Here is a 21,301-nt window from a genome sequence, read left to right as displayed (position 1 = left end):
AAAGAAATGGAGATAGGGGCAAAAATGTTTTTTTCTTTTTAAGTAACATTCTACATGTAAAGGTGTGAATTATAGGGAAGGCTTTAGTAACCTAGTAGTTCAATTCTAATGTCCTATTGGCCATATATGGTAGTATATTTTACCAGGAAATATTCTTTTTCATTTGCATTCTATTTTTTAGGCAACATTTCTATGGTGCTATCCTATTTTAAAGCTGTGTGTGTGTGTGTGTGTGTGTGTATGTGTATAACAAGATTTTATATCAGATCATTCAATGATTCTAAAAAACTCCTCTATCTGGAAAAAAAGAGCTAATAATACTTGCACTAACAAATCCACAGGATTGTTGTGAGAAACAAAGAATCTATCTACACACACACACACACACACACTTATGTGAGCATATACATGTTCACATATATTTATACAAAAATTTGTATATGTGAATATATGTATAAATATATTCACATAAATGTGTAAATATATACACATACATGTAATTGTACATATATATTCATATATATTATATATATGAAGAGAGAGAGAGTCTTTGATCTGTATAACCTTGTGAATTTAGCATTATTGGTTACATTTTCTAGATAAAATGAGGAGTTTTAAAAATCTTTGATGTAATAATAGCATCTTGTTCATTTTAGAGATTTATTTTCTAATTTTCAATTCCCTAACAATGCAAACCATGTTTCAAAAAGGCTGGCATACACACAGATATTTCAGATGACACAAAACTGGGAGAGAGGGCTAATGCACTGGATGATAATCAAGATTCAAAATTACCTGGGAATCCTAGTGAATATTAGTCAATATGAGTCCACAGTATGATATGGTAGCCAACAAAAGTCAATGATACTCTAGGTTATATCAAAGTGTCCAGAATGTGGGGAGGGGGTGGAAGGATAGACCTAACATACTTTGTTCTACTCAAATCAGGCATATATTAATATGCTTATTCCTGGGAGAAATATTTTAGGAAGGCCATTTTTAGTAATAATAATAGTAATAATTAACACTTATGGAGCACTTTAGCATTTGCAAAATGTTTTATATAAATTGTCTTATTTGATTTTATCCACACAAGAACCCTGTCAGGTAGATACTATTATTATCACCATTTCCTTGATGACAATATGAAGGGAGTTTGAAAAATATCAGGTTACTTGCCCGGATTCCCCCAGCCAGTAAGTGGATGAGGAAGGACTCAATTCAGGTCTTCCTGACTCTAAGTACAATACTATATGCATTATACCATTTAGTTCACTGGTAAGTTGAAGAATGTTTATATGTGGTTAACCAGAAAAAAAAATTTAAGGGTTTTGAGACCATGCAATATGAAGACTTTAAGGAATTTAAAATATTTTCGCCTAAAAAGATATGACCAAAGTAAGACATGATAGCTACCTGTTCTGAAGAAAAGAGATTGGATTTGGAAGAAGGTCGATATAGAAGCGATGGGCAGAAGTTGCTGAGTCAGATTTAATATTTGATATAAGGAAAATTCAAAAAAATTAGCTATCGAAAAGTGTAATGGGTTGCCTCAGAGGGTCATGCATTTGCCCTTCATTGGTAGCCTGAATGGTATATTGTAGAAGACAATTCTTAATTAAATATGGGTTAGGCAGAAGACTTGAAACCCCTTTGAATTTTAAATTCTGTGATTCTTTAATATGATAAAATCCAGGAAAAATGTTTAATCCTTACCTTTTAATCTATAAATTATCTAAAACATTTCTTTTTTTAAATGAATAGTAACAATTGAATTATTTCTTTTTAAACCAATGATATAACTTTATTAGAGCTTAAAACTGAATTGAGATTTTGGAACATCTAATCTTTTAAAAATATTATTAAAGATTTAAAAATTCACTCAGTTTAATAAAACTTGGTGAAGGGTGATGGATTTCCTAAGTGTGGAGTAAAATCTAGAGAACAAAGATTTTCTAATCAGTAGTACCCTCTTGCACTTCCTTTAAATCTGAGAATGTATCCTAAGTTCCACCTTTCTACTTTTGAATTTGCTGTTATTGCCAAATTATGGGACTAGAAAAATAGGCCTTTTGTTATGTAACTGTTCTTCTCATATATATGAACAATCTTTAAGTAGTCATAAGTGAGATCAAATGTTCTTTCTATAGCACTTATGAAAAGTGTTATGAATTAACTGTCCCCCTGCTCCCGAAATGCCTTCATATAAAATCCTACATAAAGCTCCTAGAAAATAATTTTAGTTTTAACCCTTGGTTCTCTCCTCCTACCCAAAGTTTCACATTAATATTCATATAAGTCAAATTTATTGAACAAATTAGCAGATTGATGCTCTTTTGGTGCCTAATCTAATGTCCCCCCCCCTTGTTTTCAATGATAGAAAACTACATGCAGTACTAATATATAAATCAAAGAAAAAAACTTCACATTTTAATTTTTCTTAGGAAAACTCTTTTCTGGCATCTGTTTCAAATAAATTTAGACATAAATGATATCTGATGTGTATTTTTCTCAGGTTTACCCTAAGCGCATAAGATTCTTAGTCCCGTGCCAACATCATACTGATTTCTATGGCCTATACTGCAACCAAATCAAAGATAGAGGAAAGGATTTATATGTTTGAAAATATTTGCAAAAGTTCTTTATGTGGTGGCAAAGAGCTGGAAACTGAGGATGTGCCCACCAATTAAGGAATGATTGATCAGATGATTGTATATACATCTAATGGAATACTATTGTGATGTAAGAAATGATGAAAGAGACAGTTCCAGAGAGACCTAGGAAGACTTGGGTGAAGTGATACAGGGTGAAGTAAGCAGAATAAGGAGAATAATTTATACAATAAGAATCCCTTTATAAAAATGAATAATTTTGATACACTTAAGAACTCTGATCAATGCAATGATTAACTGTGATTCCAGGGGGCTGAGACATGCCAATAATTTGCTGTTGAATTTGTTTTGCTTGACTATGCAAATTTGTCAGAAAGTTAAGGTTTTTTAAGGTGAGGGGTAGGTAGGAGAGAGAGAAAATAAAAAAAAACATGTTAATTAAATATATAACATTGAATTAAAATAAATAAAACAAATTCCCTCATAAAATATTTTCATATATCTTTAGTGCAAAATATGTTACAGTAAAATTTACAACATTGTCCTCAAAAATTAATTAAATTGGAAAAAGAAAGTGTTTATGCTTAGAACATCAGGCTCAATGGTAAGAAAATTGAGCAATGCCTTTCTAACCCTGTGCCCCTTTCTCCCTTACTTTGATACCTGGGCCAAAGTCCCCATTCTACTACATGCTACTGAGAAGTGCTCTCCAAGGTACAATCAAGAAACATGTGGTGAGATTCCCAAACTATCATGATTTTTCTGGGGCTAGGTGAGAATATATATATATATATATATATATATATATATATATATACACACACACACACACACACAGACCCATACACACATATATATGCATATATACATATATTATATATATATATACACATAGATACATATATACAAAAGACAGTACTGTATATAAACAGATACTTAAGTACTTGTTAAATCAATGACAGAGTATCAGGGAAATATCTCCTTTCCTATCCCTCTTGATGGACTAAAGCTTTCTCAGAAAACAAATCAATATTCATGATTAGGGTCAAATTTGCCAATGAAATTCATGAACAACTCAAAATAATTTCTCTTCTTAAGAAATTTATAAAATCAATAACACACACACATATTTTCTCTCTCTGTCTCTCTCTGTCTCTTTCTCTCTCTCTCTCTCCTCCATCACACATGTATACACACACACACACACACACACACACACGCACACTCCTAACAATGCCTGGGAAACAGTTGTGGAAAATCACCAGCTAATTCCAGCTACACCACAGGGTTAAATCAGGTAGAAATTCTATAAAAGATTAAAGCACCATTTGATAAAAAGCAAGCAAACAGGCATTGATGTTGGTAGACAGGATGGTGGTTAGGAACAAGCATAGACCTAATGTACCTCCAGGGCTAATATTTTAGACAATCAAAGGAACATCTTGAATTATGCAGGACATTTCTCTGACTATTGTGATTATATCACAAAACATAATCAAGTGTTGCCATTTAATGCCAATTCCCTGATACATCAATTTTCCAAAAATGAGTTCAGCTAGAAGAGAAATCATGAACTTACTGTGGTTATTTTGCCACCTTACACCTGAAGATCAATTTCAAAGTGCTTCTTAGAAAAATATAATGTTTGGCTACTAGTATTTTCTTCATTCTTTCCATCCCCTAAGCAAAATGTATATTAATATGAGAAAACCTTCAAACATTCCTTCCAATAACAATATTAGTGAACACTTTTTTTTTGCAGACACCCAATTGACCATGCTCATGCTTCACATTTTTAGTGCTGTTTTTACTTCCTAAACTCTATAAAATACGTTTGAGCAAATGGGCTCTCAAAGACTGCACTTCATCCAATCATCACGCGGTATTGATTACCTTTATTACAAAAGTATTCCACTTCTTCACAGCTCAGATTTTCGGGCCCAAATTCTGTGGAAAAGCTTTCCTCCAATGGAAAGTCTCCTTTAAGGATGATGTCATTTCCCTCAGATAGACAGTCTTCCTCTTCATCATCGACAGCATCTTCAAGGGGCCCTTGAAAAAGAATCAGGGACACTGTACCAACAACATCCAACAGAAGACAGTGAAATACAAGACTTATAAGCAAAGGTGCTGAGAAAAAATGCATCCTTCTACAGATAGTTCCATATACAGGAACCACACAAGGAGATGCCACATGCATATTTAAAAAAAAGAAATATTTACCTATAAAGAGAAATAGGTTGAAATTACAAAGTCTGAGGTTACCATATAGACAGCCATCTTCATCAAGTCCCCCCTCCCACATCCAAGTCCTAATTTTTAGTTATCTACTGAAGAGCAAAACCTGTGTGCAATTTATGTTCATTTGTTAAAATTAACTGTCTGGTAAAGCGTACAAGTCTCTTTTACACAGTTGTACAATTTTACCTGAGATTTTAATAAAGATTTAAAGTAATTGAATGCATTTTAATTGAACTGAGATTTTAATAAAGTCTATACTTTTAAAAATCCATCTTAAGAGTGGATGCTGAGAAAAGATTTCATTATACATGTTTGAGGCTCGAAGAAAAATTACATATTTCTCTCCCTGATGAAAGCATAACCCCATTCATAATTAATTGAATTTTTTCTGAAATGAAAAGTAGTTTTCTAATGAAAAAAATGTAATTTGTATTTATGTGATAGTTTTTCAGGAATAAAAATACAACTCCTATACACTGAATAACAGTGAGGTGCCTGACATTAATGGCCCTATTTTACCAAATGGAGAAGGAGGGGTATAATTGTTAAGATGGCCTTGAAGTGGACTATATGGGAATATCATGAGATTTACTGTGAATTTCTGACTGCTTCTAAAGAATCAGGGGAGTCAAGCTCAATCTTCTAAGTAGACTCCTACATTTCCTCCTAGAGAAGCAATGCAGCATGTATTTTATCCAAAGAACAAAATTATAATAATTTGTACTAATTGTCTCTCTTTCTAGCAGTCTCATAGGGAGGCTCCATACTGAAAGAAAAGATTGCAAGCTCTCCTTGGAACAAGCCTGAGGTATTATGGATTCAGTCAGATAGTTAAGTCAACAAGCATTTATTAAGCCCTTAGTTTGTACCAGGCACAGTGGTAACTGCTACAGATACAAAGAAAGTTTTTGTTTTTGTTTTTTAAAATATCTTCCCTCACAAAACAGGCAGAAGAATTTTATAAACTGGGTGTGAATATGTGCACAAGTTGGCACATCAATACCTGTGATCATATATAACCCATGCCCTGCCAACCTTACTATGTTGGCAGGATCAAATCATGATGTATAGGAAAATGTTTTATAAAGCACAAATCACCACACAAATGGAAGGTTTAGCCATTTTCATAATCAGTATTATGGCTATAACTAGATTCAATCAAAATATATGAAGTGAATTGCAAAAGATTCAATTATGTCCTCACAAGTAAATGTATTAACAGTTTTCCTTTAGTTAATTTCAAAATAAATAGATATATCTTTAGTGGAAATAGTTCCCTATGCTTATAAGACCTCCGAAAAGGTAGGCCTGGAATTTAACCCAAGTCAGAGGGACAAAATAAACCTAGATTGTATTTCTTTTTTCGATTTAATCATGCATGAAGTTTAAGAAGCTCACTTTTCTTTTTATAAATAAATTTAATTTTTCTAATTTACAATCTCTCACTTTTTTTTCACCTTTACAAAAATGATTTTTAAATTCTCCTAACAATAAAATATGACTAGGGGAAGAAAGATTCTGATTAAAAAAAAAACATATTGATGAGTAAATTTAAATTTGATCTTATAAATTTTAACTTTACAATTTTAATTAAAAATGTTGCCTGACGAAAAATGAGACAACATTTCATTCATCATTCTCCCCACTCTAATAAAATGTTTACCAAAGTTGGTTAAAAAAACAAGCATGTAATGCATACTATTATTTGGTTATTAGCTATGTTCTCAAAAAATAATAACTAATTAAGTAACTTCTGTGCAGTAAAAATGACAGAAACATGACTCATCTTCCTTCTCACTGAGTTTCCATTCAAGATATATTGAAGAACTGGACTTCTATGATCTTGTATGCAGAAAAACAGTGAATTGTCTATGGGGGAATAATTCATAGCTAAGATCAAAAGACCTGGAGCACAAGGGACCTTAGAAATGTTGGTTTCTAACTACTTCATCTTACGGATGAGGAAAATGAGGTCTAATGATGTGCTCAAGATTATAATGGGAGTAAAAAAAAAAACAAGATTAACATCTAGTTTTCTGATTCAAATAAAATGATTTTAACACACGATATTGGCTGTTTTTTTTTAGTAGCCTGAAAAATGGTTTCATGCTCAAAAATTAAAACTTTAAAAGTTTTTCTTGTCAAATGGACAGCAAGAAGAAATTAGCCTAAAAATCTGAGGCTAACTACATCAGTATCATTGACAAAGAGCAGTATTTTTTTAAGTTCATTTAACCCTAATAAAAAGTCAGGTTGAGAATAATCTGTGATTATGAACAATTAAAGAATTTTATACCTAATGTTTGTATCAAACCAATATTTTTATTCATTTATAAAATTCTAGTATGTTTTAATTTCAGTGTTAGCAAAATGTGTTATGCTGATATTAAAATTATTATGCTTAACTGTTTCAAAAGAGGTATAACAATCATAGACCAACAAACAAACAAAAATTCTAATGCAAGCATGTCCATCTTTGTCAGATTATAAAGGTAAGAAAATTCACCTATTTTCTGATACACGCAATTGCTCGATTTTTCCAGAATTCTAAATCTGGTACGCTTGCTACTTAAAAGCAAGTGGGTAATTTTTACCAACCTTACTTTCTTTTCCTAAAAGGATTTCAGGGAACAGACCGAACTTTTTGGGGAAAGAAGTTTTAAAGGAAAGCTAAAAGAATCTGACTCTTGGAAACATTGTAAAAAATCTTTTTATTTCAACGTTTCCTCAAATCGCTTTAGGTATGCAGTGGACTTCAGCACATGACAAAATTGAGAGCCTCTGCGAATTAATCAGTTTGCTAAAAGTACAGCCAAAAAAAAAAAAAACTCAAAAAATTATCAATATTTAGCAATAGCGTGGCATTCCAGGAGAACAGAAGCCCAAGCTTCCGAGTTGGGTTGTTTAAACCCCTCCTCTACAATTTTGGACAAGCCATTAAACTTCCCTAGGCCTGAATTTTATCATCTGTAAAATGAGAGAGTTAGACTAGACAGATTGTCAGGTCTCTTTTACTGCTCTAGATATATGATTCTAATTTATGCTCTGTGAGACCCAAATCAATTGATTGATTTCAGAAACCTTAGTGTCTGTGTCATGCAATAGTACTAATATTTGGGGACAGTCGCAACACTTAGGTTGCTAAAATTCAGTTCAATTCAATTAAAAATACTTTTAAGCACCTACTATGTGATAGAGATGAAAAATATTTATAAAAGATAATTCTGTAAATGCATTTCAGTTACTTTTTTAAAAAATGTAATCATATTTTTATGTAATTTACTGTTTTCATTACCACATACTTAAGCAGAGCAAAAAAAAAATCACTACAAATGTCTTCTAATTTTTCATTTTCCATTCTGATTTTCCTTGCTTCTTTTAGAAAACAGGCACTTAGTAGTAATCTAAATAAATGAAACACAAGAGTTCTCTTCCTTGCATTTTAAGAAGAAATAAAAAAGAGCATTTTCTGAATTTATGGGTGAATTTGGATTAGTTCCTAAAGCCATTGTCCATTTTAAAATAATTCACTCCTAAAGAAGTGAATTTACTAACCATTTCTTTATTAATGCTATCAAATTGAACTCTAGGAAACCACTTCTCTTAAAATGCAGAATATTTACAATTTAAGATCGGATCTCATCCTATTGCTTCATATTGAATATTCCCTTAACAAGAACATCAGATTGTCCAGAGACGTAAACTAACTTTGGAAGGGTGAAAGAACCACTTGAGTCACATGTACAATTAACAGCGTCAATGAAGGAGGGAATGAAGTAAGGAAACTACTGTCTATGGACTAGTGGGCACAGAAGTCCATTTCAGAAAATCACCACACATAATTTGATACAAATAATAATATCCACTCAGAGAAGGATCACAACTGAGCTCCATGTGCCCTCATGGAGAAAATTAGTTCTGATTGAGGCCACTTGGCAGACGAGTGTGAGGAAATCTGAATTGTAGTTATTCCACTGCTCCAGATTCATAGATATTTGCACACCCTTGCCAGAATTAATAGTCTCAACAACTTTGCTAAAAATAAATGACTACAAAATTTAAAAATGCAAGCAATTATTAAATCTGTTTATGAAACCATATGAATATAATAAGTGTGTATATGGCATATTATATATTTATATGTGTGTACAAGTATGTATTATATATATATGTATATATGGAGAGAGAGAGAGAGATTTGCGATATACATTGGGTTCTATATTACAGCAAATCCAGAGAAAGTAAAAATGTTCTTCAGAATACAATAAGTTCAATCTCCATGAAGAAATAAATAAGGACATTCTCTTTGAATTCTAGACCTTAGTACAAGGCACAGTCTCCTAGGAGACCCCATACAATACCAATAAGAAATGCTGCTCATTCCAGAGCAGAAATATTGTGGGGCATAGAAAGTCTTACACAATCTGTAGGCACTTTCACCGATAAGGACCATGACTTCTGACACTGAGAAAGAAATCTTATGATGGTAAGCCTGACCTACCCAGGCATTTGGCACAGTCCTTTGTGTAGAAATGACATACTACTTCATTTCTATAAGGTAAAGGCTCACACAAAGAGAAATAGCAGAATTGACATCTAAAGGTTGTTTCCTCTTATCCCTCTTATGTGTGTCTGTTGATGGGGGGTGGGATATTTTAAAAGTGACCTAGAATAGGTGAATTAAGGAAGAACTCCCCAGTCCAAGTTTCAGCACAGTTATAAAAAAAGGTAACAGAATAAGTATATTGTGTGTAGGTAAGAAAACTATATTTGCCCAATGTGGGGCCAGCTAGAAGACAGAGAGAGAATCTTCAGGGAAAGAAATGCAGTATGGTTCAAGAAATGCAATAGAGAAAGACTAAAATGAAAGAATGATAAAGGCAAAAGGAAAGGGATGAATATTTGATGGATGAGCAGTTGGTAATAAGTGAAATTATAATTTTTATTATTCATAATTATTTTTAAATATAGCACAGTAAATACTACACAAAAGAAATGAAAACAAAAAATGTGCCTTTCAAATTATGTCGAGCATATCCTACCATTTGGGTGACTTTGTATTCCAACCTCAAAAGGGTGTGTATGTTGAAGAGGTTTCTTTCCAAGTATGAGAGGGATCAGTGTAGGAGAGAGGAACTCATCTAAAGTTCAATAAGTGAACTACAATAAGTTCACATCACTTCAGAATAGAAGGTATTCAAGGAGGAAATTAAATGCTATAGGAAACCATCATTTTATAAAGTAATATATCTCATCAAGTGTGAAGAGAGTAAGGAAATTGCACAGCACTGTAGTCTTGAAACCATACAAGCACAGATTTGACTCTCCTGTAGTCTAAAGAATGTACTATTTGGCTTTCATTTATTAAAAAACAATTTTGGTTAGTTAGTTTAGTTTGTTTGTTTCCCTGTGTTAGTTCTCTCTTATCTTTAGGACAAAACATCCTGTGATTAGGAATCTGTGGAGAGAACTCTGTTTCTTTGCTATCCATTGACATTCTCCAGAATTCTAGGAACTACAATAAGAGAGTTTTAGAATACTAGGAAGCATTGTTTGAACTGAAGAAGCCTGGAGATGAAATCTCACTTCTAACACCAGCTGTGTGACCAAAGGAAAGTTACTTAACTTCTCTGGATATCAGAGGAGGAGGTCGTACTAGATGGTCTCTAGACTCTCTCCCAGCTCTAAAATTATGATCTTAGGCTCTTTGTTGTTGTTCAGTGATTTTTCAGTCATGTCTGTCTCTTCATGACCCCATTGGGGGTTTTCTTGGCAAAGATACTGGAGTGGTTTGCTGTTTCCTTTCCCAGCTCATTTTACATATGAGGAAACTAAGGCAAACAGGGTTAAGTGACTTACCCAAGGTCACACAGTTACTAACTATGTGAGGCCAGATTTAAACTCCTGGCTTGGCACTTAAACCACTGCACCATCTAGCTACCTCTTAGGATTGTAGTCTCTTCTAACATCACTCCATCTCTATGACAATGTGACATGCATGAAAAATCAAAATATATGAGGCAACTATTTGGCATGATGGCTAGAGTACTACACTTGGAGTCTGGAAGGCCTGAGTTTGAATTCTGCCTCCAACACTAACTACCTTTGTCACCCTGGGCAAGTCATGCCTTTTAGCTTCAGTTACTGCATCTATAAAATGGAGATGATAATAGTACTTCCCTCACAAAGCTGTTGTGAGGATCAAATAAGATAATGTATGAATGCATTTTGCAAACCTTAAACCACTCTACAGAGTATACCCCCCGCTGCACTAAGACTTTTGGGACATGTTGTATTAAGGGACGCTGGCTATTATTATTGGGACAGCTAGGTGGCCCAGTGGATAGAATGCCAGCCCTGGAGTCTGGAAGACTCATTTCCTGAGTTCAAATTCAGCCTCAGACACTTACTAACTGTATGACTTCAAGTAAGTCACTTAACCCTGTTTACCTCAGTTTCCTCATCTGTAAAAATGAGCTGGAGAAAGAAATGGCAAACCCCTACAGTATCTTTGCTAAGAAAACCCCAAATGAGGTCATGAAGAGTTAGTCACGACTGAAAACGACTGAACAACAATTATTATTATTATTGAAAAACATTTTTAAAAGATCTCACTAATACATCAAGGAACTCTGACAGAGATTTCTAATGCACTATTTTCTTTTACTACCTCCTTTACCTGTTTAGTTTCAGTGGATTCAGTATGTTTTACATCTGATACCATAATAATGTGTAGTTTGTCACTAATACTGATAACATGTATTTCTACAGGGTTTCATTTACAAAGTGGTTTTTCTCACAACATCCTTGTGAGATAGGAAGTATAAGTAATCTTGTCAATGAAGAAACTGAGATTTACAAAGTTTAATTGACTTGGGCAGCTAGGCAGTACAGTGGATAGAACACTGGGTCTGGAGTAAGTAAGATCGGATTTCATATCTGGCCTCAGACACTTAGTAGCTATGTGACCCTGGGCAAAGTCTTTAGTCAACGATGGCTTCATTTACTTTGTCTGGACAATGGGGATCATAACAGCACCTACCTACTCCTCCCAGTATTGTTGTGAGAACCAAGTGAGATAATTTTTTAAAATACTTAGTATAGTGCCTGGCTTATAGTAAATGCTACATAAATGTCAGTTATTATCATTATCATCAACGTCATCAGTGTCATTGACTTCCCAATGGGCACATGTCTAGTAAGTACCTTAAGTCTCACTTAAATTTTTGCCTCTGAGTCCACTGTTTTTTCCCACTGTAGCACATAGCCCAGCACTGGAGGTCTCTTTCCATCATCATCCACAGTGAGCAAAGAATTCTTAAAACCTCTCTCAAAATTCCAGTGAAATTAGTAAAAAGGATAGAGAGAGCTACCAAGCTGTTTTTAGCTCGGTCTTTGTAATCTTGCCTTCTGCTCCCCTGGAGTAAAATCTCTACAGACAAAGGAGTGTAAAAATGGGTTGAATTTACCTGTATATTTTGAATAATTGGGGAAATTAATTCAAGTAATTCAAAGTATTGGATATTATACCTAACTTTTTTTGGATACAACCTACACAATAACTCTCCAGAACTGTACTTTTCCAAATGGAAATGTGTTACTGAAACACATGAATACTGGAATATTGCAGGTAGGGAAAACCAATGTTATAGGAACCTTCTCAACCTAAGGGATCACAATCTGTTAGTAGAAGTGTCCTATGGAGTTCCTTAAGGCAGTAGCGTCAAACTCAAAAAGAAAGGTGGGGAGCACTAAATCACACAAAATAATCTCTATTGGCCCTGTCTTGACTTAATTTCAAAATGTAATAATGTCTATGTTTTGTTGTTTTTTGTTTCTTTTGTTCAATATTTCCCAATTTCATTTTAATCTGATTCAGATGCATCTGAGTTCTATGGGCTACATAGCCAAATGGGCTGTGTGTTTCTCATCTCTGTATAAAGACATGTAGACATTAGATGACTTGTCCAAGGTCACAGAGCTGGTCTATGTTGGCAGCGAGATCTGAACCCGGGGGCCTTCCTAACTTTCCATTACATTTAATCTCTACATTGGTATGTAAAGATGTAACAATGATGGTTCCCATTTGGCATGGTGTATATATACCAGTACAGTGCAGGTAGTATGTAAGGCTTCCTAGAAAGTGCACTGGATTCAGAATCAAGAAATTTACATTCAAATACAAGTTCTTCCACTTCAGAAAGCAAATTTATGTCTCAGTCTCCACTTCATCTACAAAATGAGGGGGTAAAACTTGATGATCTCTGCAGTCCCTTTTAGCTCTTAATCTTATAGTTAGTGACATGAATAATATTCTTGACACACAGAAATGAAAGAATGACCATTTATTAAATACTGACTACTACATAGGCAGACAGGTAGGTGGTGCAGTGGATAGAGTGCTGCGCCTGAAGTCCGGAAGACTCATTTTCCCATGTTTAAATCTGGCTTCAGACACTTACTAGCTATGTGAGCCTGAGCAAGTCACTTAACTCTGTTTGCCTCAGTTTCCTCATCTGTAAAATAAGCTCGAAAAGGAAATGGCAAACCACTGCAGTAGCTTTGCCAAGAAAACCCCAAATGGGGTCACAAAGAGTCAAAGACAACTGAAAATGAAAAACTGAAAACAACAAAAATGTGGCATGCATGGTGCCAAACATGGAGAGATCTAAAATGAGAGCGCCCCTGCCCTTAAAGAATTTATATTCTAATTCAAGGAGAACACATATAGCTAAAGAACATAACATCCGGGATATCACAGGGATAGTGAGCTGAACCACAGCAGGTAGGCAGTTGACATGCCCTTTCAAATCAAGCAAATATGCTGCTGCTAAGTGCCAGGCTCAATACCTAAGTGTTAGGTACCAGGGTTACAAAAACAGAACAAATAACAAAAAAGAAGTAACTGTAATTAAGAACCTTCCATTCTAATTATAGACACAATATACAAATAAGTAGGTATATGAAAAACCCATGTGAAGGTATATAGATGTAAATGTGTAATAAATATTTCAGACTCCTTTGGCAGAATAAAAAGGATTAAAATGAGATCTTTCATTTGTCAAAGAATGGTCCTGATTTGGAACTTGAACAATAATCTAAACTGCTTTTCTCCCTTCGAATAGCAAGTGAAGGCAACAAGTAGTTATTAAGGGCCTACTATGTGCCAGGCACTGTGTTAAGCCAAGGGAGCAATTGGACACAACAGTTTGTACCTCTGAGGAAAGTGAAGGAGGAGTCTATTATTTAAACTGGTATTCATTGCTGCTTGAGAACCTGCACCAAGGTCTTATATTACACTGGGCTAATGTTGTAATAATAATAATTAATGTAAAAGAGCCAAATGTAAAGACCCACTAAAAAGGGGAACTTCTGAGCTAATATTCTCTGTACATGCACACTTCTGTACCTTTTTATTTTTAATTAGGAGAAATTAAATAATTTTAAAAAGAGGCAGAATCATATCATTAGCACTCTTTATTGCATAATAAATTAGAACAAAAAAACCCCTCAACTTATCTTCTTAAAAAAATTTCTTTTAAGAGTAACAGGTTTTTTTGTCTGTTTGTTTGTTTTTGGTTGCTCTTGGTTGTCTGTTAAGATTTTTCAACAGCTTCCTTCAGATGCTTTCTTAGAGATCGTCATTACCCCATGGGCATACCTTAAAATGCTCTCCTCTTCATTTCTAGTGTATTTGTTTAATGTTCATCCTGCAGAGTGGTTTAATGAGAAGGGACAGGGAAAGGGGTGATCTCTGGACAGTGTAAATCTGTTCCAAACTAATGTAATTGAGCTTAACAGCAAGAATAAAGCCATATTTCTACAGTATAAAAAAAAAGCTATTTTAAAAGAGCAAGTTCTTCCTGCAGTCACTCACTTTTCACATAAGTTGCATCAGGGGATCTGGTAGGAAGGAAACATTTTTATTAATTTTTCTCTTATCTGTAAGAAGAATGTTGATTTTTTCATTTATGTTCCTTGCCTGCAGGTAGCAGACCAGAGAATCATATAGTAGAAATTTTTCCTTTTGATTAATTTCTTTCCATGTGTTACGTTATTTCTTATATATAATTGATTTTGGGCTTTGCTCGTAGCTGTACATCTTTTTTATATCTGCACCTACTGCTGTCCTTCAATCAAGAAAGTTGAAGGAAATTACCTGAATTTTGTTAAGTTTATTAAAAAGAGCTCTGTGAATATTTAAATTGAGTTTTGAAATGCTAATGCAAGGAAGATATTAGAGAATTTTAATCGTGGGTTCAAGTTGACCCACATGCTATTATGAAAGGGGTCAAATTTTATTCAAATTGTTTCTTTACAGTTAAAAAAATGAACCCTTTGATTTCGTAAAAGTAGATTAATATTCTTTGCTATTAGGTCCTTTACTACTTTTCTAGATGATGGTATAAGTTCAGTTTGTATTTCAACTCTACTTCAAAATGTTCAAATTTTTAGCTTTCAACTCTAATTTTCTTTTCTCTTGGAAAACTAGAAGTGACCTCAGTGATATAGTGGAAAGGACACTGCACTTAGAGTCAGGGGACCCAGGTTCAAATCCAACATTAGCCATTTATTTACCATCTGTATATCCATAGGTAAATTATTTTTTTGAATCTCAATTTCTTATGTAGGAAATGGGGAAAACAATGTCACCACCTGCTTTTTAAAGTTATTTTGAGAACAGTCCTTTGTTCATCATAAAGTATACAATACAGTTGAGCTATTTATTAAAAAAAGAGAAAATAACTACATTCCTCATCATGCAGGCAGCATTATAGATACCAAATAATAATACCCCATACAAAAAGCATTTGTCTGCATATCTAGTGCCTAGCACAATGTTTGACACACAGTAGGACTGAACAAGTACTTGCTGATTAATATGATTAAATTTCAAAAAATAAATGAGGAAAGGGGAAAAGATCCTCTCATGTTAGCCTGATGATCCAACCATTAACTAACACTGATTACACTGGCCTTCCAAAAAGTTGGCAGAATTGTCCATGTCTCAGTATTTAAAAATATATTTTAAGTTTATTCCCATTTTATTGGATCTTGACGTTAGCAATACAATTTCCAAGTGATAATAAATTTTGGTTTTGTAAAGCCAACAATTAAAGATGTAGATTTTTCTAGACAAAAGCTCAGTGCCAAAACCTGCTGAGTAAAGAAATTGTAAGACATCAAAGAATGGTAACAACAACAACAATAATGACAAATGAAAGAAAAAAAACCTCATGATCAAATTCCCTACAAAAGCAAGAAATATTATTTCAATCAATCAATAAATTGACTTTGTAGTGAATTGGGACTAAGAATTCCACCTATATGCTGTAACCTTAAGACTCTTTGGTTTTTCCATTATCTGCCATGAAAACAGACTTTCTTTTATGTGTTATTTCATTTCCTACAATTAGAATGTGAGCTCATATGGAACAAAGAATATACAGCTTTTTCTCTTTGTATGTATTTCTAGAATAGTGCTAAATGTATTATGCTTATTCATTCATTAGGTGAAAAAAGGATCATTTTCCCCCGGAAAACTAAGTAATATGATCTATTCTATGATGCATAGAGAGTTGGTGTTGGCACTGTGAAGAACTGGTTTCCTGTCCCACCTCTTGACACATACTAACTATGTAACACTGGGCAAATCACTTAACCTCTCAGTGCTCTAAGCAACTGTCTAAAACAAAAAGTTGCAGAAAAGGGGCCAATCTGCATTGGTAGAGAAAGTTTCTAATGAGAACCTCCCTACATCAATGAAAGCACAGGTCCAGGCCTTATCTCTAATAAATGGATTATCATAATTGGTTCATTCCATTAGAAAATAGATCCCACAGTAGTTTATAATGTAACTCATGAGATCTGTCCATGGAAGGCTAAGGAATCCATAGGTCAGGAATCCGGAAGTCTGGAGTACTCCCAGGTTAGCCACTGAAACATCAAATTTAGATATGAATACAAAACACTTGTTTTCTAATATGCAAAAATTAAATTGTTTTTCATTGTTACAAAGGAATTTTACATTAACAGTCCCAGAATAAAAATGTTATTTTGTATAGCATTTCTCAAAAAATCCCAGAGAAATATCTTTTACATTTTGAAAATAAAAAAAAAACATAAAGAAAGAAAAAACAGAGGAAAAGGGTATGTTATTTCAATGATACTCAAAAACAAATGGAGAGTCAATGAGGTGACAGAAAAAGAAAGAATATGCAGCTACTTTGAACTTTACACATGAAAATAAATGTTTTCTTTCTTAAGCAGGAATGAAAGACAATGGCTTTATATTGGGAGCATTATTTTAAACACCAGCTAAACAATGAACACTAAACAAAAAGCTCTCATGATCAGCTCTGCCTAAGTGATTTCCTATCCAATCATGAAGAGTGATAAACAAAAGTACAAAAATTTTAAAAATAAATAAAATCAGGAGTCATTACTTAACCTCATGTGAAATAATCAAAGTTACAATGCAATGCTAAGATTTAAGATCACAGGTGAATGAGTACAAATGTTTGTGAGAGTTACTTTCAAAAACAAAAGTTTCATCTCAGGTTTTCAAACTAAGATACTTTAAATCTGACTTCTTTACTTGTCAGAAAGCTCTCCAAAAACCTGAAATTACCACTTACATTTCATTGTCACTTTCAGGCTTCAGCTTTTCAACAGGTCTTCTGGTAAGGCCTGTTTTGCTTATTAGTTCCCACCTGCCAAATCTCCCTTATATCATTGCAGGGTACCACAGCCCTCCTGAATTGCTGGGCTGTGAATGCCATACTTAATAGAAGTCACTGAGATACTATGTCTACCTATTCAATGGTTGCTACCTACTCGAAAATAGCAATACATTACCTCTCAAAACACAAAGAAATGCCATGAACACAGAAAGAAAATCCAGCTCCCATCACCTACCATTGCAGGTGTCCAGCATGTAAACTGACATTCCTCATTGTCACCATGTTATTCCTAGGAATGTCAGTTTACGACTTAATTCTTGACATATTAAAACTACACTTCAGCTTCATTTTACTGTGGGAATATCTGCTGTTCTCCTTACAAGACAACCCATCTCCTACCTGTGTGCCATATTCAGGTTATCACTTCATGTCCAGAATGCTCTACTCAGCTCTGCCTCCCAGAGGGGTAGCTCAAATTCCAGATCCTTTAGACTGAGCAATGACACTCCTATCCTACCTTCCTTATTTGCTATACAAAACAATTTTGTATTTACTTTGTAAAGGGAATAGGGAGGGACTGAATTTGTGATTTCATTGGCATAAGATACTCCAACTCTCCCTGGGGCAATTGCCATTTTCTTTCTGAAAAGTATAGTTTAACAAGTTGTCTAGAGGATTGATAGGTGAAGGGATTTGTACGAGGTCACACAGCAAGTATATGTCAACCAGAGGCAAGACTTGAACCCAAGTTTTGCTGGCTCCAAAGTCAACTCTCTATCCACTATGCTACACTAGTACTCTTACTTTGTGTGTGTGTGTATTTGTATAATACGTGGATGTAGACATATATACACAAATACATTGATACATACTTATCAAATAGACTCGAAATGAATTTAAAGATGATCTATATGTCACTGTGATGAATAAGTAATTGGTAACTGATTTTTTTTGTGTGTTCTAAAGTGGTTTTTGACTAGTAGCCCACCACCATGAATCCTGAAATAGGACATTTGTCCGTATAGTCCAGGAGTCTTAGGGGAGGGGGGGAAATAAAGTAGTGAGCTCATTGCTACAGATCTCACAGCCAGCATGATTCCTCTGCATCAGTGTAGAAAGTTAAAGGAGAGGGCAATTTATTTTTCCAATCAGAATCCCAAATGCAATTTGTGCATCCAGAAGAACCAAGATCTTTAAAGGCAAAAGTATCTGATGTTCTCTTTCACACATCCCACCACCTTTCACAAACTCAGACTTGGGGGAGCTGTGTAGTTCAGCACAACAGCTGGGGAGTTCATCATTGGCTGGGACCCCACATCATCTTTAGCCCAGATAAGCCGCTCTCAAAAACTGCATGTCTTAGCAGCACCAGCACCTTAAATCACACAGTCAAGGTGAGGGGCTGCTACAGCAATCTGTTCCACTTTTCATAAATAGGTGTGGCCCTCCTGCTGCTGGCACAGTGCCCATTTGGCCCTTCTTTTGGGTCAGACAGTAAACAATGAATATTCTCTGTGAGCCTGTACGATCCTGTACACATTTTCATTTACACAAGACGGGGAGGGGTTAACCCCACACAAAACAGGCCATTGTTGTTTATCTTGCTTCTTTGCTGGAATGATGACTTTGTAAGAATTTGCCTAATTTCACAGGTGCTTGTCCAATTTTCCAAATTTCCAACCTGGCATAGATGCAGCTCTGCACCTCTGATAAACTAGCAAGGAACTCCAAACATCGACAGTTGCAAAATGCTGACAGGATGAGGAGGAGCTGGGAGAGTGGAATGAAAAACAAACCAAAAAAAATAAATAAATAAAAAGCACCTGCTCACCCCCAACCCCCTTAATTGCAATATGCCTTGGGATACATATCAAACAGGCACTTTATAACAAGTGTTATATGTTGTCATTAAACTGCCATAAAGGTCCCTCAATTCAGTACTTGAAGACATCTCAAGAGGCCCCAGAAAGCAGTTTCCTATAAAACATATCTTCAGAAAGACGTTTACTTTATACCAGTGCATTAAAAGCCTGTCGAAAGACACAGAACTACTGGATATAGTCATATTTTTTAAGAAGCACACTTGCCCTCCTGAGAATTCCACGAGCAGGTAGGGTGCCAGTGATAACAAAGCAAAGTTTATCCACACTGTTCCAGCCGTCACAACCTGGAGGAAGAATCTAAGGGCTCCCTTAAAAAGAAAACATCCTTAGCCTTTGTGGACAAAGCCCACACAGAATAAAAGCAAACACCTTTACAGTCAGAAGTTATAGGGTCAGCCAAAAGGCGGAGAGCTCAAATAAATGAACTTTCCCCTTGTGGCACACAGCTACCAAGCCTTTGTATCCATAAACTTCCAGAAGACATGCACCCAGTCTAAAGTTGGCAATAAATATCTTTGCAATCTTATGTGGGAAAGAAAACACGACTGGCGACTTCTTCCCTAATGAATGAAAATTAATTTCTCTCTAAAAAATAGACCTCTAAAATGCATATACTGTACCCATTGAAAGTAAAAATAAGTATTTAATAGGTGCCTTCTGTTTGAAGAACACATTTTAATACAGGGGTCCTTCACTGATCAAGTCTAATAGGGGTCTGACACCAAGTGCTATAATGCACAACGTTACCTAGTGAATTAGAGAGCACACAAAAAGTATTAGAATAAAATACAAATTCTTCCGTCTGATATTTAAAGCTTTTCTGAATCTGACTGTTAGCCTTCTCATATTACTCTTCTTCATACACTCTGGATTTAAGCCAAATTAGTCAACTAGTCATTTCCAAACTCAACACTTCATAACCTATGTATCTGCACACAAGCCATTCTCCATGGCTTCTTCCTTTTCTTTTTCTCACCTTCTTCTCTAAAAATCCTCTTTCCCTTCAAAGATCAGCACAGATGCCTTTTTCTTTAAAGACTTCTGGATCACCTCTGGTAACTGGTGCTCTCTCTCTCTCTGTCTCTCTCCTATTATTGTTTCATATTCATTCATCTATGCACACATTGTAACCTTGATACCACTGTCTTTTTATCTTCAGGGTCTAGAACTTTGTCTTGAAGATATGTTATCTTTGATATAACATGAGAGACAGGTGCATGTTATGGATAGTCCCTTAAAGCTTCTCTGGGTTGTGGGAGGAAGGGTGAAGATAAGGATGAAGGCATTTGAACTGACTAATAAATATTTGTTAAAATGAATTGCAGAGTGAGGCCTGAAAAGGAGGGTCATTAGGGAGAGGAGGTGTGCAAGGAGTCATTATGTTAAAATATGAATGGTTCTTATTTTAATGGCATGTGAAATTGTTTCTATTTTATTTTAATAGAATGTTCAAAATGGCCATTGAGGAACTTTTCACTATTTCTTACCATTCTTGCCTTGTCCCCAACCTTTCGATTTCTTACAACATCCTGTTGATCAGCTTTAAGGAACCATTGTGTATTGTATACATTTGTCTCTGATATGATACTTAAGGCAGCTTAGATCCTGGAGAACAGACTTCTCATTCTGAGAGCACTATAAGAATACCAACAATTCTTTCAAGTCTGCACTGTGCTAATGACTAAAAAGAACAAGATGTTCCTCATGTCCAAGCATCAGTGGAGCTAGATCTCAATTTTCTGGCTTCCTTCAAGTCTCACCTCAAATGTCACCTTTTTCAAGAGGTCTTTACTAGTTTCTTCCTCCTCCCCTTCCCCCATCCTTTTACCTTTCATTTTTACTTCCATTTCTCTCTTGTATGAATATCATGGTTAGAATCTTG

The 21,301-nt window shown here is 34.8% G+C and overlaps 1 protein-coding gene across 1 annotated transcript in view; it reads right to left on the bottom strand.

The window, feature by feature from the left end:
- ZFPM2 (zinc finger protein, FOG family member 2) overlaps positions 1-21,301 on the bottom strand; it is a 551,489-nt gene that overhangs the window by 435,561 nt on the left and 94,627 nt on the right. Inside the window, exon 2 of the mRNA XM_027850028.1 lies at positions 4,506-4,664. Within this exon, the coding sequence (XP_027705829.1) occupies positions 4,506-4,664 (159 nt within the window). The remainder of the gene's footprint in view (positions 1-4,505; positions 4,665-21,301) is intronic.

This window comes from Vombatus ursinus, unplaced genomic scaffold, assembly GCF_900497805.2.
Source record: "Vombatus ursinus unplaced genomic scaffold, bare-nosed wombat genome assembly UNPS02008961.1, whole genome shotgun sequence".
Classification (NCBI taxonomy): Eukaryota; Metazoa; Chordata; class Mammalia; order Diprotodontia; family Vombatidae; genus Vombatus; species Vombatus ursinus.
The sequence above is the reverse complement of the archived record's forward strand: the minus strand, read 5'-3'. Positions and strand labels throughout refer to the sequence as shown.